The 18,758-nt window shown below is 43.1% G+C and overlaps 2 protein-coding genes across 2 annotated transcripts in view; one reads left to right on the forward strand and one right to left on the reverse strand.

Annotated features, from left to right (window-relative positions):
* Positions 1-6,222, reverse strand: part of LOC139060167 (band 7 protein AGAP004871-like) — a 447,387-nt gene extending 441,165 nt beyond the window's left edge. The window contains exon 1 of the mRNA XM_070539099.1: positions 6,093-6,222. Coding sequence (XP_070395200.1) covers positions 6,093-6,129 — 37 coding nt within the window. The 5' untranslated portion in view covers positions 6,130-6,222. The remainder of the gene's footprint in view (positions 1-6,092) is intronic.
* Positions 4,087-18,456, forward strand: LOC139060183 (uncharacterized). Its single transcript, XM_070539132.1, has 4 exons — positions 4,087-5,313; positions 6,107-6,433; positions 10,531-10,658; positions 15,662-18,456. Exons 1-4 carry the CDS (start codon positions 5,272-5,274, stop codon positions 15,741-15,743), a joined length of 579 nt encoding a protein of 192 aa, XP_070395233.1. The 5' UTR covers positions 4,087-5,271; the 3' UTR covers positions 15,744-18,456.
* The last annotated feature ends 302 nt before the right edge of the window (positions 18,457-18,758 follow it).

Genomic DNA, 18,758 nt, shown 5'->3' on the forward strand with positions numbered 1-18,758 from the left:
TTGCTCACAATATTTATGATCTAAGTCGCCATGCATATTGTTAAGAGGGTACACGCAGCAGCATTGGCATTTCAGTGAGACAACGCCGTCAATGATTGATCTGCCTGGTTGTTTCGAAATTTAGATGTAGTTCACCTTCGGCAGAGCAAGCCATGTTCACCTCAAACACAGATGCAGACTCTAGCTTATTGGAACCTTAGAACCACTCATCTTGTTCACCGATCCTTGTTGTTAATAATAATAATAATATTTGGGGTTTTACGCGCCAAAACCACTTTCTGATTATGAGACACGCCGTAGTGGAGGACTCCGGAAATTTTGACCACCCGGGGTTCTTTAACGTGCACCTAAATCTAAGCACACGGGTGTTTTCGCATTTCGCCCCCATCGAAATGCGGCCGCCGTGGCCGGGATTCGATCCCGCGACCTCGTGCTCAGCAGCCCAACACCATAGCCACTGAGCAACCACGGCGGGTATCCTTGTTGTTGTTGAACTGAGTTGTTGTGGAGCGTATACCCACAGTGTGGGATTGACAATGAATTGGATGGTTAATTTGCCTGTATAAAAACTACAGAATTAACATTTTGAACGCTGGAACATGGGAAAAATCACCACCCAAGCACTCCGTACAGATGGTTAACTAGCGAAGCTGAAACGTGCGGCCGCGGTGTTTATCACTGGGTTAACCCCGACGGTTCATTAAACGGCTGCTTGGTGGGCTGCCGGATCCTTGGTACGCAATTTCTGCTTGCGCTCGGCTGCGCAAGCCTGTTCTTGTGCCCGGGTTGCAGCATCGGCACGGCGTATGGACGAGCTCGTTCCCGGCTCTGTTAGCGGCGTTGCTGATCGAACGCTGCTTTGCTCCTCAGGAGTGCGTATGACGTGTGGCCAACCCACGTCGGGGCCGGGGAGAAACTGCTGCTCCCGCGCTCGACTGCGACGGAGAAGAACGACGTCACTACTGGCGCAGCCAATCACGCGCATCTCTTTCTCTCTTTTCTTTTTCTTGAAGGCGCATGCGGTCGCGCCAGAGGCGTTTTCGGCGTACAGGCGACACATGTATGGACGAATCGGCTCGCCATATACAGCATCCCTGTAAAAAAGCTTGCGAGTGTCAGACATATAATAGCATTTACGCATTTATAACGGACAAATAATAGCTCTCAGTATATTGTGATAACTATAGCATACTGTAGTTACCTCGATAACCGCAGCGCAGATAACATCAGCAGTGCGATAACTACTTAGATATGAGCCAAAGGAAAGAATGCAGCTGTGTAGGGCCACACGATTCAGCTGGCATTCTTTCACATAAGTAAATAATAATTTCTCCGGGTTAGTGTTATGAACACAATTTAATGTTCAACGTTCGCGCCGTGAATTTAATTCTGGGCTACGAAGGCTCCTCATAGTGAAGAGGATCTCGAGTGAAATCCCGTTCCGAGTTAAATTATGAGGTTTAACTCGCTTTTCTGTATCAGTTAGCGGCCGTTATCAAGTTTCACCTGAGTCAGTATGCGACCGCTTCGGTGAGGAAACGCACATACGTGATGCATCGTTCACGGGCTGATTGAAGATCTGTAGCGACTGTGTCACCACAGCGATTTAGCACGTGTCAAGACACTTCCAGACGTCTCCACCTTCCATGTATAAGTGCTCCCTCTCGCTGTCTGGTTACACAGGATGGGGGCGGAGGTAGAGGAGAAGAACGTGTCGCTAGAACAAAACGACTAAAGATCAAGTAAACTAACCAACACGGCGGACAACATTTCTTCCTACGCTTCGCTAGCGACTTCGGGCTTCTCTGTACACACTAAACATTTTATGGGTGTTGAAAGAGGTGTTTTCGTCATTTACACCCATGTCTACACTCTTTCAGCGCCCTTTTTGGCCAAAACACCCTATTATAAGGGCGTATCCACACAAAAGGTGTGACTTTGCTCGAAGAAGGGTGTTAAATCGACGACTGAACAGTGGTGAACGCACTGATGCGTACATCTCGGTAACGTGAACAAGTCTGCGCATTGAGCAAGGTGTTTATGCATTGCATTTTAAATGCGAAAGTATTTTATGTCCTTTCAGGTAGAAAAGCTGGCGTTCTGCGCAACAACAATGCATATGGGACCCTGCTCATGCCAATCTTACCATTTCCCTTGAAAGCATTTGGAAAGCATTGAGAACCGCGCCGCCCATTTTGTTCTCCCAAATTATTCACGTCATTCTAGCGTCACGTCCATGAAAAGAACAATACGTCTACCTGACGTTTGGTTGCGTCGCAAGTACTTTCGTCTCTGTCTTTTTCATAGAATATGCTATTTTAACCCTTCTCGTAAAGAAAATCTTTTCACCACACCAAGTTATAGTCTCGCATCGACCATCAACACAATATTGACGTGCCATTCTTCCTTTTTGCCAAGAACAGCCACTGAATGCAACCGCCTTCCCGCCTCCACAGTCTCAATTTGTGACACCACTGATCCAAGATCGCCGATCAAATTGTCTGACAGTTGGATTTTATATTCTTGCCTTGCACTGCAAATATTGTATATTTTCACGACTTCTTTCTGTTGTGCCTACTGGGCCTTGAAAGTATGCATAATAAATAAATAAAATGTGACGTCATCACCGTCTTGTATGACGTCAGTAGTGATACAGAAGGTAGTAAATACAAAAATGGTGAGTCTTCACGGCCTCAACGGCCAGGCTCCAGGCCGTGAAGACTCACCGTTTTTGTATTTACTACCTTCCCTACCTAAGTGTAGATTAAGAGGCGGGCACCCCGGCTCGGTGGAATAATATAGTTTTCAATCAATCAGTCAATCAATCAATCAATCAAATACAAAAACGTTAATTATGAGCAATTATTGTAATTATTGTGAAATAATGTGAATAAGGGTCGAATAAATTGCATTAAGGTTCGTACAATCTATAGCACGGTGGATTACGGGAGATTCAGGTAGAATTGTGTAGGACACGTGACAATGTATGAACTAACGTATCACGGTCACGTGACAATTGCAAGTGTAGATGCGCGAAGTGATTAGGTTTTCGCATTCCTAAGTGACTGTCGATTTTTTTTCTAGGATTCTGATGTTACTGGCATGACGGCCACTCCAAAATTGTATCATCCAAAAAAAGTACGCCCTTTCACTTACAATTTAATTATCATTATATTTCGTGGTCACGGTAATATTAACATGCAATTACACACGTCTAGAAAAACTGCAGTAGCAGAACGAAAACACGCGAGCAACTAGCACAATTCTGCACGAATATTTCGGTGCCCTTAATAGCGCAACAAAAAGTGGCGAAAGGGAAGAAGCTGTTTGGATACATTGCCGAACAAGCAGGGACGTGCTGTTAGACGAGCCTCTGCTGTACAATGGCATCAACGTACAATTTGCATGGTGAGGCCATAAAGAAGACATTCATATAGGCGTGATCACGTTGGAAGTTCTCAAACCTGAATTTCCACGTACCTTGGATAACTTATTCAGAGGTTTACTTAGCTACTGATTTGCTTTCTAAGCGCATCCTCAGATACAGTTTGTAAGGCTCAGCCTATATATTAAGGGCTGGTGTCATCAAAGCTGTAATTTCTTATCCATAGCATACGCTCTTGCAAACGCAATCTTCAGTCTCCTCATGAATGTTTGCGCGTCACTGTCGCACGACCAAGATGTGAGCGTCGTTATCGAGCCAGGATATCGCTGAAACTACGCCGTGACCTCGCAAGGTTGCTTCGTTCGGACGCAGCGAATAATCTAATCGCACCAGCAGAAGAGCGCCGATTGTCTCGCTTACGGTCCCGATTTGTGTACTGTGCCCTCAGTGATGCAGCACAGACTGCGCCCCCCCCCCCAAAAAAAAAAGATGCTCGGCACGAAACCTAGTAGCAACTACCTGCCTCACCGCTCTAGTTAGAGACCACAACGAAGCAGCAACAAACAGGCGGCCATGCGAGCAAGCAAACCTGCCAGAATAAACGTTCAATTTGCGCGCCGCCCCCTGCCCAATGGAAAGTGACCGGAAGTGACGAGTCGACGCTGTACCTATGGCCGTACTGTCAGTTCAGCGCGCGGCAGGACGGGAAGGCGGAAGCTGCGCCATCGCATTGTGTTGCTGCCTGTGTTCGCATCTCTCGCTGTGCGAAATAATTTGAAACGTTTGATTAGTTTTGTGCGCGGTGTAGAAAAAGACGTGGCGCGTGCTTTATGTATTACTCGTGCCCCACTTCAAAGCAAAGCTCTCTTACGCATTGGAAGATGGATCCACGAAGGTTGAAACGAGAAGTTGCAACGTGCCCGTTCGTTAGTACTGGCATAATGGCAATTTCAGGCAAGTGCCCGTTTATTTGGTATTTGTTTGGTTCGCTCTACAAGTACCTCACTGTGATCTCGTAGCATAATTCACTAATGTAAGAGCAAGAGCAGCTGCACTCCTAGTAGGGCAAGTTAAGTATCTTGATCGCGCCCCGTGTGACTAATGTTTGTCAAACCTACATCGGGCGTGGTGCGCCTGCACAGTTACGCTTTGTTTCTCAGCGCTTGAACGTTCATAGATGTGATTCTCTTGTGCGTTGAACGCGGCTTCTTGTAATACGGTCGTTCGCACTTCAGTTAAATGTGGTCAACCACTTTTGCGTCGCGTAGAAAAAGGACGACTAGCTTTGCCACTTTTCGAAAGAACCGGCGCGGTATTGGTTCTCCCTGATGCGGTCGCGTGTTGCTGTTGCTGCTTACCGGACGCCTCCAGCACGTTTTCGGCTCGCTTTGTCTACGTGTGCGTGTGCTCGCGCTCTGCTCGCTTTGTGTGTGTGTGTGTGTGTGTGTGTGTGTGTGTGTGTGTGTGTGTGTGTGTGTGTGTGTGCGCGCGCGCGCGCGCGCGCGCTCGGCTCGCTGTGTGTGTGCGCGTGCGCGCGCGTACATGCCGGCTTGTATGGGCCGGCGTGTTTGCGTGTGTCTAGCGCGTACGTGTTTTGTGAGTGTGTTTCTGTGGGTCGCTGTGTGTGCGTGCGTGCACGTGTTAGCGTGTCTGCCTGCATGTATGTGTGCTTGTTTTTGTTTATCAATGTGCGCGTGCGCGATTTTTGTGTCTGCGCTTTGAGAGTGCGTATATTTTTGTGTGCGTGCGAGTGCGTTTTGTGTGCGTGCGTATGTATTACATAAGGCCGGTAGAGTTTTACTCGCAATAAACTCTTCCAATTTGGTGCAGCGAGTGTTCCCGCCTGAAAGCCGAGTTTGGTTTCAAGCCAGCCGGACAACTGCTGTATGAGGCGCCATTTCTCGGGAGGACCAGTGGGAAGGCGTCAGGTATACGCTTCGTCCTTTTTCTCTCCCGCGCCCTGATGAATCGATATCCTTGATTGTTATTGTAAAAGGAACGTTACATCCAGAGCATAAATAAATGATTAAGAAATCTGGTAGTGTGTTTCGCCATCACACTAATTCTGATCTTAAAGACGTGGATTTCCCGCTAGCCCACATTTCCGTTGATGCAGACAACCGCTGAAATTGTTAATGGCAGGTTATTCGAGACGTTCTACGTATATAGCAATTGCCTTCAGGAGCTTTAATGTATTTTGAAAATTTAAAGTGTTGTTATGCGTTAGAGGTATCGTATACAAGCTTTAGGTCACTTCAGGTAGTTTGCATGCCCTTTGACAGCTGTCGCCTATAGCCCTATTGAAATTTGTAACTACAGTTTGGAGCACTGAAGAAGCTAGAAGGCTTGTCCTGGCTCTCGAGAAAGTGTTTAAGCTGGAAGTGTAGGTTAAGGAGTTTGGGGTTGGTCACACAAAGGCTTTTTAATGCCTTAGCAGTAGAAGTGTCAAAGGATAAAAAGTACAGTGTGTTAAGCGTGGGAAGCTGCCCATGTGGTAGAGGCTTGTGTGTGTGTGTGTGTGTGTGTGTGCGTGTGTGCGTGCGTGCGTGCGTGCGTGCGTGTGTGTGTGTGAATTAGCTCCTCACAGGGAGTATGTGCGTAAATGACCTACTTTGCTGGCGCTGTTTGCCAAAAATTGGCAACAGAATAACCAATATAACCATGAGTGGACTTGGCGGCACGGCCGTGGCAATGTTGGTTCACGTACCTTTGTACATGCAGATTGTCTTCGAGAGCTGCTTCATCGGTGGTGGATCCGTGGGACGGGCGGATGGAGCGCATCTTTCTGCGAAAGCGCCGCTGATCTCGCCTACGTCTATCGTCGATCAAGGCTGTCTCCGCAATGCAAGTGCGGTTTTTGGCAAGCCATCGTTCCATCTACACGTGGACGCTGTCTACCGCGCACCCACCTGGAGCACCCTGACGTCACTAAGAAGACATCGGCATGACGGATTCTTGGGTATAAAAGAAGCTGCAGCAGTGACGGCCTTCAGTGGACTCGGCGGCACGGCCGTGACAATGTTGGCTCACGTACCTTTGTACATGCAGGTTAGTGATAAGAAATATGTATTTCGTAGCGATTACCTTTGTTTGGTCGTGCTGCCGTGTCCACATACTATTGCGAGTTGTATCGGCGAATGTTTCTCTTTGGCAGGGATGTTGTTGTCGTTATCAGGGGATGTAGAAAAAAATCCTGGGCCTACTAACACTGAAATGATCAAGGAACTTCTTGATACGCAGAAAGTGATTTTGGGTAAACTTTCTGAAATCCAGGAAAAACAGGCCTCTTCTGAAGCAAAGTTGGTTCAAATGAATACCAGGCTTTCTTCCATAGAAGAAAGTTTGAAGGAATTCGACGTTGTTAATAAGAGACTATCTAAAGTTGAAGACTATCTGCATGTACATGACCGGAATTTAGATGCTCTCAATCGAAAGGTTGATCAACTTGAAAACAGGTCCAGGCGAAATAGCTTGATAATAAGAGGAATTGGTGAGGACGCACGGGAAACTCATGATGTTTTGTTGAAAAAGGGGAACGGTGATGTGTTTAGCGGCATTTTGAAGCTGAAAATCGATTCAGTAGAAAGAATCCATCGCCTAGGTAAAAAGATTGAAGGTAGAGACCGTCCCATAATCATGAGGGTGGCTGATTTCAGAGACAAATCTAAAATTTTGCGTCATTGCTCAATGCTTAAGGTACGAATATAAGAATCAGTGAGGATTATTCGAAAAGGATTGTTGAAGTACGAAAATGTCTATGGGTTTCTACACAGGAGGAAAGGTCAAAGGGAGCAAAAGTTAACCTACTATATGACAAAATAAAAGTCAATAATGTCCTTTATGCGTGGAATGAAGTCGCTAAAGAACGCTATGAGTGCCAAGCACGCCCTCGGGATGACCCTGCTTGAATTTTGGAAAGGGATTCCTTCAGGATACTGAATGTGAATGCAAGAAGCATACTAAGTAAGGTCGAGGAAATCGAAGCTATGATTTTAGAGCATGATCCGGATATTACAATGATTACTGAGACATGGCTTCATAAAGGTATATTAGATAGTGAGGTAACTCCAAAGTCTTATGTAATGGTAAGGAGGGACCGGGATGGTAGAGGTGGTGGAGTTGCGTTAATGATTCGCGATAATATTGACTTTATTATACTTCCTGTCCCCGCTGATATTAAGGCAGTTTGGATTAAAATAATTTCTAAGAATCGTTCAGTCCACATAGGCGGTATGTATAGGCCACCAAATTCACCAGTCTAGGTTCTTTCTTCTCTCCGGCACTTTATGGAGTGCAATATGCAACAAGGAGACAATATTATACTCTTGGGTGATTTCAACCTACCTGGAATAAACTGGAATGCTTACTCTCCTGGAGATACAGAAATCTTGAATTGCACTGAGCTTCTTGATCTTGTTTTTTGTTTTGGTTTAAACCAAGTGGTGACCGACTATACTAGAATCAGTGCTCGTTCTTCGTCTATCCTTGATCTTGTTTTCGTGTCTAATCACCTGTTGCCTTTACTAATAGACTGTGAGACCAGTGATGGCATCTCTGACCATAAACTTGTAGTACTGTCTTTGAGCCTTTCCGCCAATACTGTAAACCATTCCCGCAAAAGTGTCGTGTTAAACTTTGCTAGAGCTGATGATGTTGGGGTTCTAGAATTACTAGAGGACTCTTATGAGAGATTCTCTGAACTTATATGCGTAATCAGGGTCCTGATTGTCTCTGGGAGTACTTTGCTAATTTGGTCATGTCGTCTATAAAACTGTATATACCTAAGCGTTTAAAGAAAACTGGCAATAGAAGCCCTTGGATAACTAGAGAAATAATACACTTAAAGAGGCTAATAAAACGTAAACGAAAGAATTGTAAAAAGAATCCTAGCTCTCAGACTCGTTCCACCATTCAATGTCTTGGAAGGAATCTTAAGATACTTGTGAAAGAATACAAAAAAAGGTTCTTTGGCATCACAATCCCAAAATTTCTAAAAGAGGCACCGGGTAATTTTGGAGATATATTAATCCATCATCGAATGTTCGCTCAGCGACACAATCTAATGAGCATCCTTCTTCCGAGAGTTTCAATGATTATTTTGCATCTGTGTTCACTGAAGACAACGGGATTATGTCGAGTATTGAAACTCCATCTGACAGGCCGCCTATTGCTGACGTTGAAATTTCTGAACAAGGTGTGCTCAACATTTTGCTTCGTTTGAACATAAAGAAAAACCCTGGACCCGATGGCATCCCTAACGAGTTTCTTTATCGCTATGCCGAATGGAATTCTAAATATCTTGCATTAATTTTTCGGTCTTCACTTCATAGTGGTTTTTTACCAAAGATATGGAAGCAAGCTAAAGTGATTCCTGTCCTCAAAAGCGGCAGTGCTGATAATTTAGCAAATTATCGCCCTATATCAATCACTAGTACCTGTTCAAAGATGCTTGAACATATCGTCTCGAAACATATGTTAACTTATATTAATGAACATAATTTGTTATCTACCCACCAACATGGCTTTCGTCAAGGCCTATCCACAACATCTCAGCTCATCGAATTAGCCCATGATCTTTCAGAAAATATTAACTCTCGGGGACAGACGGATCTGATCTTCATGGACTTTGCTAAGGCATTTGATAAAGTGTCTCACCATAAACTACTAAGAAAAATTGATGTTCAAAAATGCTGCTATTACTCAATGGTTTTCATCCTATTTTCGTTCTCGTGAGCAATATGTCGAAATTAATGGTACAAGGTCTCAGATTTCATGCGTTAAGTCTGGAGTTCCCCAAGGCAGTGTTTTGGGCCCCCTTTTATTCCTCCTATTTATAAATGACCTCCCGAATGAAATAGATGTTTCCATCAGGCTCTTTGCAGATGACTGCATTATATACAATAAAATAGATGCGGTAGGAGACCAGGCTAAATTACAAGCAAATTTACAGAAAATAAAGAAATGGTGTGATGAATGGCAAATGGTGCTAAATCCGTTAAAAACTGTAGTTATGACAGTCTCTAGAAAGCTAAATTTCTTAAACTACTCTTACTTTATTAATAATCATGAACTGATTAGAGTTGATCAGCATAAGTATCTTGGCATGATTTTCACAAGTGATCTTCGCTGGAACCACCATATAGATTATGTGTGTGCCAAGGCCAACAGGTCACTCTGGTGTCTGAGGCGCAATTTGCCATTCGCAACTCTAGAAACAAAACTTCTAGCCTATAAAACATTAATTAGACCTATAATTGAATATGCTAAGGTGGTCTGAGACCCTTACACTGCTATAAATATATCAAAAATCGAACGAATACAGTGTCTGGCAGTCAGATTTATATTCAATAAATATCGGCGGACGGACTCCCCTTCTCAACTTTGTGTACAGGCAAACCTACCGACATTACAGGCTAGATCTAAATATGAAAGACTTAAATATATTTACCTAATCATTCATCATCATGTTCATATAAGGCATACAGACTTTTTTGAAATTCTTTCTGGTGAAACCACTAGACATCGTCATCAATGTTTATTCGTCCCCCTGTTATACATACCGATTGTTTCAAATACAGTTTTTTCCCAAGAGCTATCAAAGAATGGAACTCCCTGTCGGAAGAAGCCGTTTCATCCTCATCCATTAATTTCTTCACAAAACACATTGGAAATATCCTAGTTTGTAAATAATATACTTAACTTTGTGTCCTTGTTATCTTCAGCGGTTTACGCTGTTACCTCTTGGTGTTATTAATTTTAATTTATTGTCCCCTTTTTGTGTTTCAATGTACGATTTTCCTTGTGCAAAATATGCGATTTATAATTGTTCATATTCCTCTCCTGCTATAGCCCTGTGTAAGGGCTGGCAGTATCTGTAAATAAATAACTTGAAATAATAAGCTATGCAAAGCATGCTGGCACAGTAGCGACAGCAGCACATGAGCATACAGACATGCAGCTGCGCGACTATCTTAATGCATGACTGCAACATATGGAAGGAGGTTTGCTTCTTTTTCAGTAAGCAGCACAAAGTCCATATTTCTGGCTTTTCGCGTGCAAACCAAAACGAGGCTCATTGCCAGTGATCTTGTCTTGTGTTCTAGTAGCATTTGCTTATCTTGAACTTAGAGCATCGTTTCTCGCAGGTCATGCCGATGATAGCAGCAGTTACACAATGCCCAGCCTTGGTGCCCTCCATCAAGAGCAAGCCACTTGCATTCGCCTTCAGACAGATGGTTGATGTCTTCTTGGAAGCAGTTTGGAAGACAACATTGTAAGTAGATATAGGTGTATAGTGTAATATAATGAGCCAAGTTATAATTTAAAACTCTGAGGCGCCTTGGCGGCCTAAGCGTGATATCATGTGCAGTTGTGTGGGGTTTTAAATATTGCCGATGGCAGGCACGTACCGAGACTTTTTTTTCGGGGGGGGGGGGGCACCACCTCCATCATCATCATCAGCCTGTTTTATGTCCACTGCAGGACGAAGGCCTCTCCCTGCAATGCGATCTCCAATTACCCCTGTCCTGCGCCAACCGATTCCAACCAGCGCCCGCGAATTTCCTAATTTTATCGCTCCGTCTAGTCTTTTGTCGTCCTCGATTGCCTTTTCCTTCTCTTGGTAACCATTCTGTAACCCTAATGGTCCAACGGTTATCTAACTGGCGCATTACATGACCTGCCCAGCTACATTTTTTCCTCTTGATGTCAATTAGAATATCGTCTGTATACCCGTTCGCTCTCTGATCGAAACCGCCCTTTCTCTCTCTTAACGTTATGCCTAGCAATCTTCGTTCGATCGCTCTTTGCGCGGTCCTTAACTTGCTCTCAAGTCTCTGCCCCATATGTCGGCACTGGCAAAATGCACTGATTGCACACCTTACTTTTCAATAATAATGGTAAGCTTCCAGTCAGGAGCTGGCAATATCTGCCATATGCGATCCAACCTATTTTTATTCTGTGAATTTCCTTCTCATGATCAGGGTTGCCTGTGATTAATTGGCCTAGGTAAACGTGCTCCTTCACAGTCTCTAGTGGCCGACTGGCGATCCTGATCTGTTGTTCCTTTGTTGTTGTTGTTGCAGCCTGTGGCACGTGTGGCTCCTACCCACGATGAGCGATTGGCCAAGAAATGGGTGGATTATTCCAAAATAATATAGAGCATAAATTTCCTAATATCTATGCGAATAGCATTGAATAGAGTTGAATTACCGGCTAAAATAAAATCAGGAAGGTGCTGTTGAATGAGGAATAATTAATTTAAAAGTAATAAAAAATAGAATTTAGCAGGGCATTCGTTTAGATTCTTTAAGGAATGTTTGGACAGCAAAGCATGCATCCCTGTGGCTGAATCCCAAAGTGGACGCCCCGAACAAAAGAATTGCAGGTTCTGTCAAGCCCAGGCCAATTCTTCGAAAAGGTATCTCTAACAATCTTTTTCTTAACGCAGCAAAGCGGCGGCAAGATAGAAGAAAGTGCTGTATCGTCTCCTCTTTCTCACAAAAAGAACAAAGGGGAGAGGGAACCACACGCGACCTGTATAAATTTAAATTTAGGGATGGAATGCGGCAGCGTAATTTGGTGAGGCAGACCTCAAGCATCTTTGTGTAACAAGATTCGCTATGTCAGGGAAATGCCGGGTGTTTATACTCTGGAGAAGCTGTCAAATGTGGGTTTCTGGGTTTCTGTGGGTTTCAAATGTGGTTTCTGTCAAATAGGAGTTTCTGTATCCTGTTCATTACTGTTTCTAAGTGAGGTATCGTGACTCCTCTTGGTACTGTATACAGGTCAGCTTAGAATTTTTCCGCTGCTTTTACTATATCTTCGAGATTGCTGATGATATTCTCCTTTTTATCTTTTAGTGCATACATCAAGGTTTGTCCTATGCCAGGTTTCTTTTTTACTGATTTCAGGCTGCGTTCATTTTTTACGGCTTCAGTGTTTCTCATGTTATAGTTTCGAATATCAGTTATTTTCGCCTTGTTGATCAGTTTTGACAGTTCCGCGAATTGCGTAACGCTGTGCGGCCGCCAGTCCCATACAACCGCGTAGAGCGCAGGACTCTGCGATTCTAGACGTACTGCGCTCACCGAGAAAGGTTAGAAAAACACCCACATAAGCACAGCAGAGACGTGACTACGTGAGGCGGTTCGACCGATAACCGTAGAAGCGTCATTCAAAACAAGTAATTGTTCTCCACTTCCGGCGGCGTTTTCTCTACTTCCCTTTTCAATAAAAAGATGTTGATCCATAAATAGTCTCATAAACAACGCTTAACTTTTTTATTATTCGCTTTTGCTTGCAGTTTGGCTGTTGCCTTGGCTCTCTCCCTTAGTATATCGCTTAATTTCTCAACTCCTTGCGATTTTTGTTTCCAGTTGCCAATTTTGCACGAAAAGTGCTATACAGTTAGGGAAAAACAGACGAGGTAACGGGCGACAGTCATCTTGCTTATGGGTTTAAGGGTTATTGCAGGGTTTCATGATGGACGCTCTTTCACATTATTTTATTTCCCACCTTATCTAACCCATATCACGTGTATATGGTTCCGGGCATCTGCCAACGTCGCAGCGAGCCGTAACTCAAGAAAATAATGAAGCAAAGGGAAAAGTTAAACGCAATTGGCGTTTTCTCCGGCCGCAACTCGTTGCATGAGAGTACAGACCAGCTGAGGAACAGCCGCATCCCTCTCCTGGTCCCAGGATCAGCCTAAACAAAAAAGGTTGAACTAACAAAAGCAACAGCTATGCGCGTGATGGTTGAATAGATGGTGACAATTGAACGCAACGCGAGTTAATCGCGCGGGTGCCGAATCTATGAGAAACCTGTCCTTCACATTACAAGAGGTGCCGATAACTACCGCCGTCTAAAAGGAGTGAAAAAGGCAGCATAATGCTGACCGATAAACAGCTGTCAAGTCTCAATATTGATCTGGTGGCTCTTTAGGAATGTGTGAGGAGTGGTGGCGTGGGTGGGGAGGGGGGGGTGGGGGTATGCCACTTGATTTCGGGGGTGGGGGCGGGCCCCCCCCCGGGCACCCCCCCCCCCCTGGGTACGTGCCTGGCCGATGGTACAGTGCATGCTGCAGGTATGACTGCTGATCCAAAGTATACACTTCCATTTTCTTAATAGCCTTTAATAATGAGGATTTTCTTTGTGCAACAATATTCACAGAATGGGGCATTGCAGCATCATATTCTTTATTGTGCATTCAGTGCTAATATCGTATGACCTTCCTGCTACCAGTTTTATTTGCAGGAAAGGAATATTTGTTTACTCTCTGCAATGAGCTTGTTATTTGCTCATTGCATTATACTCTTCTACCTTTAATTTATTCCCATATAATTCTCAAAACCATAAAAGTTGAGCTGTTTTTATTTTGAATACATAATATCAAAATCAAAATGTGCCGGATTGCAATCTAGAGTGCAAGGGATTTGAAGAAATTACAAGAAACGAGGACCACTCGTGGGCATTAAAAAACATTTCCGCATGCAATGCACCTATTTCTTGTACTGAGCTAGCTGCTCATGAAAATTGCAAGCACCCGCCGTGGTTGCTCTGTGGCTATGGTGTTAGGCTGCTAAGCATGAGGTCGCGGGATCGAATCCCGGCCACGGCGGCCGCATTTCGATGGGGGCGAAATGCGAAAACACCCTTGTCCTTAGATTTAGGTGCACGTTAACGAACCCCAGGTGGTTGAAATTTCCGGAATCCTCCACTACAGCGTGCCTCATAATCAGAAAGTGGTTTTGGCACGTAAAACCCCATAATTTAAGTTTGTTATTAAAATTGCAAGCATCTTTCATTTCACACAGTTTTGCAAGATATAGCAGGCCTATCATTGTCTCTAAGTACAGCCTTTCCTCGTTTGCATCATGAAAATTTGTCGAATGCTTAATTTGGGAAAAGTCTTGAAAAAGAAATGTTTCATAATTTTGAAACTATGTATTGGTTGGGGCTTGACAGTTTTCAGACAACTTGACCATGTTGAACCTAGCCATTACGAACGAGAAAGAAAGACATGCACAGGAGCACTCATTCAATCAAATGCGATGTTTGTGGTCATTTTCCATGGGGCAATATGTACTTTTAAGCTCGAGAGGGCGGGTAGCCAATAGCCAATTTACAACCATTGCGACTCACGTGGGTAGTGGCAACACAGGATGAAAAATGGTTGTGGCGCTGAGGTTAATTGAATATGTGAACACTTATATACAATCACCTCCCCCCCCCCCCCCCCGTGAAGGGTAACCGTGCAATATGTTTCGGGCGGTAAACATGATTGTTTTAGGAAACAACAAATTTCAGGCTCTAGTTGAGAGGCTACAGAAAGAAGGACCATGTAAATAGTCGCAGATTAACATAAACTGCGTAGGAGGGGCATCACAGTTTAGAGCATGAAGTAGAAATTGGGAGCATGACGAAGGATCATAAGCTTAAATAAAGGAATACTAGTGAGTGTATTGCCAAGCTAACCCATTGAAAGAAGGGAGCGTGCTCTAAGGAAAATAGTTGACAACACGTGCTAAATTTTCCAGGAAAGTATGCTGAAATGCCAATTCTTAACCAAATTTGTATATAAGAAATACATAATAAATTTTAAGATACAGAAAGGGTCTAATAAACTGCATTGGAGAGTTTGTAATCGTTGGGTTGGATGCATGTATTGCAGGGCAAATGAGAATGCCAGTGGAGGTTTCCTCATTTTTATTTTGTGTGCACTTTGTAAAACAGTACGCTTTGTCTCCTAGTGTAATAATGTCTAAAAAGTTATTTTTTCATGTCATGTGCATCTCAGTCGTAATGTGCTATATCCTGTGAGGTTGTCAGCTGCAGTACTTATAAAGTGTAATGCAAGGATATATTGCAGATTTTGTAATGTCAATGTTAAATTAAGGTCACATACACACTCTTGGACAAATGCATGTTGGTGAGAGATGTCATTGGTAGTGTCTTTAAATTTTGTTCACTCTTATTTTCTATGGTGAAAAGGCTACTGTACATTAATTTGCTTTTGCTGCTGTATGTGCCATGTTGTATTCACAATGACGTAGTAGTTTAGTGTTCACAGTAGCATGCAATTCCTAAATTTGCAAAATAGAAATTTCTCCTACCTTTCATTTGTCTTGCCCAGTTGCCTGAGCTGTGCATTGTGCCGTCACATTAATTAAGTTTGTTATTTTCAGGAGCTTGTTGCCTTGTCAAATTTTCCGCAGTGTGCATGCGTAATTGCACAGACTGAACTCCCATGATTCTCTTATTTTGCTAATGCAGGATGCAAGTTTCCAGCAATGCCATGGGCTGCACTTATTGGTCAAGATGCTCAGAGAATGGAGTCCCTGCATCTCATGGTTAACCAAGAACAGTATTCTTTTTTTTTAATGCTAAACACCATTTGCTGCATAGATAGCATTTTTGCAGCTCAAATGTGTACTAAATTTTTTCTAATTTTGAATCAATATACACTGTTCAGTACGATAAAAAAATGATGTACAGCAAGATGTGCCTTGCCACATCGTGTGTATATATGCAAGAGGGGCCATGCGCAGAAAATGAAAGTGTAATGAAAATGAAATATCTCAAGAGATAGAAATTGTGATGTTTATTTCTTTCAAGTGACCATGTTCTTAGTACAATGAATTGCTGTTAGAACACCCCTTGTACAATATACAAAGGAATGGTGTTTGTATAGGACCATGTCTGGAGCCGCCACTAAGTGATATATATCTAGCTCATCATGATCGCAATATTCAATGTCACCTAGATGTGTCTCCCGTTGTGAAAGTGTGCAGGTTTGTGGACGACTACCTGGTATTTATTGATTGCACTGATCACGCTTTCGAGCCTGCTGCTTCGGGAGTCTTGGAGATCTTTAAGAAAGAGCTGCAGCCTCTAGAACTGACGAATGAGGTCCCTATTGCTGATTCCTTGTGCTTTCTAGATATCAGGCTGTGCCTTCCAAACAAACATCTATGCTGGTGCTCCGAACGGAGAAGTAAGAAGTCACTCTTGCCCTTTAACTCTGCACACACAAAGCTCGTTAAATGAGGTATTAAAAGTGTTGCCTCGTTAACAGCCTCAATAAATCTTGCTCACACGAGATGCAGCATAGTCTTGCTGCACAGGTTGATCTCCTTTCTTGGGCTGGCTACCCTTCGGTCTTAATTTTAGCGATAGCGGAACAGCTTATGAGGTGCACAAAACGTGATGAGCCCGCTCAGTCAATTAACCAGCTGGTTGAAAGACAAATGTTTGCAGTTCTACCGTATGTGCATAATGTCTCCCATAGACTAAAAAAGGTTGGGCAACATGCAGGAATTACGGTCGTTTTCTCAGTGACAGAAAAGCAGGTAAGGCTCTGTAAGCGTGTAAACACGCCTAAATCGCGTCAGAGTTGTTGCTCTGTCGGGCACAAACAACGTTTTGTGACATGCGCAATGAATGTGGTTTACCAAATTCCCCTGTTTTGCAGCAGTAAATTTGTTGGACAGACAGGCATGTGCTTAAACGATCGTTTAAGAGAGCACTACAACAATGCCCATAACACTGTTCAAGGCAACTTTGGTGTCCATTTCCGGGACTGCGGCTGCGTGCCCCTCTTTGAAGATACAGAACTTTTAGCGAGACGCAGCTCATCCGGGAAATTATAAAAGCTGATTTCACCAGAAAATTTAATAGCGTGGGCGTTAGTGCCCCCTCTATTGCGCTGACCCCTAGTCAAGTCTTCTATCTCAACAGATAGAAAGCGTAATGTTTCTTTTTTTTAAGTGACCATGTTCTTAGTACAATGACTTGCTGTTGACACCCCTTGTGACTCCGTTTCATTTTCTGCGCATGCCCGCTCTTGTATATACATATATGCACACAATGTGACAATGGAATAAAATATTGTTGGAAGTCGGAGCAGTGTATGTCGTTTCTCGCAGTCCTTGTTTTTCGCGCTGTACGTAATTTTTTACCATGAATTGCCAACTATCCCAAGAAACCACCTTTGTTCAGTATATTTATAATGTTTGATACGACCATTTCTTGCTGACAAATGTTAACAGTGTTATATTTACCTTGAACTTATGCGTGACTGCCTGTGCTGTGTTCTTTTAGTAACCAGAGTATGTCTGATTTAATAAGCAATATTTGCTAATTTGCATACTCACATGCTACAGCAGCCCTAATCTTGTATTACGCATCAAAGTGCAAATAATTTTGAAATTTACTATGTATCTTAAAACACTGTCCACCTTTTGTGCTCAGCGAAATCGTTTAATCAACAGTGGTTTGTTTTTATCAGGCCTCCTACTGCGCTTTGCACCCAAACAGTATTAACAGTGGAATATTGAGTCTTGAATTATAGTAAGAAAAGAACCCATTTTCAAACTTCATATTGTATAACAGACCAGTGCCTTTGGGTTACAAAACAAAAATTTATAGAAAGTGGAATTGTAGTTAGAAAATGTGCTACACAGCACCTTTAGCCCAGAGAATTCTCGTTTCCCAAACAAGGAAAAACTATGTAGGCACTTAAAATTCTACATATTTTTCGTGCTCAAGTAATCTTGTTGGAAAGAGAAAATTAGCAATAATGCTCCTGGCTTAAACCTTACTTAAAGCACGTCTATGCTTGGAAAGTATTGTTTCAATCTGAAAAATGTTGGCCAGTTATGTTTTACATCGACTTTCCAAACTTTTCAGAATGCTTCATGACTACATTAGTGTACAAAATAACAGGTGTTTTGTGCGTTTGCTCTGCATTTCATTTACTTCCCTAATTCACCTTTGTAATATCCTTTTTTTTTTCAAGGCAACAGCTTCAAGGCAATTTATTCCTGTATGTGGCTCAAAACACTGCGAGGTCAACTCGGGCTCTTTCAGTGCCGCTATACATAGTTTCTACTCTAATAAGAAAAGATTTGATCAATACATATATTTTAGATCCCTTTGTGGGAAATGTACATGTTCTTGTACTTACCAATGTGTTTGGTGATTGTGCATGTTTAGATTTCATGTGATTTATGTAGCTCTTGTTCTCTGTATTGTAGAATGCAATAAATATGTTTACATTTTTTTGAAAATGCAGCATATATCTTACCAGTCTGTGTTGCATGTTATGTGGATCTGGTAATCATGGTAACCGTTGGTGTTGATATACATGCTCAAAGGCGTCAAATCTGCTAGGTTGTATTTGTGCAGCGAAGACGGGTTTTGCAATGTACAATACACGATGAATTACTAATATGTAATGCGATCCACACGTATAGGTGTTGTGTATGCCCATCGAAGCTTGAAGGCCGGCTGATGGGCGGCTCGTTTGGTAGTCGAACTTGAACCTTCTGGCACACGCGAGAGTTACGTGTGGATCGCTGTACATAGTACT

This window comes from Dermacentor albipictus, chromosome 1, assembly GCF_038994185.2.
Source record: "Dermacentor albipictus isolate Rhodes 1998 colony chromosome 1, USDA_Dalb.pri_finalv2, whole genome shotgun sequence".
Taxonomy (NCBI): domain Eukaryota; kingdom Metazoa; phylum Arthropoda; class Arachnida; order Ixodida; family Ixodidae; genus Dermacentor; species Dermacentor albipictus.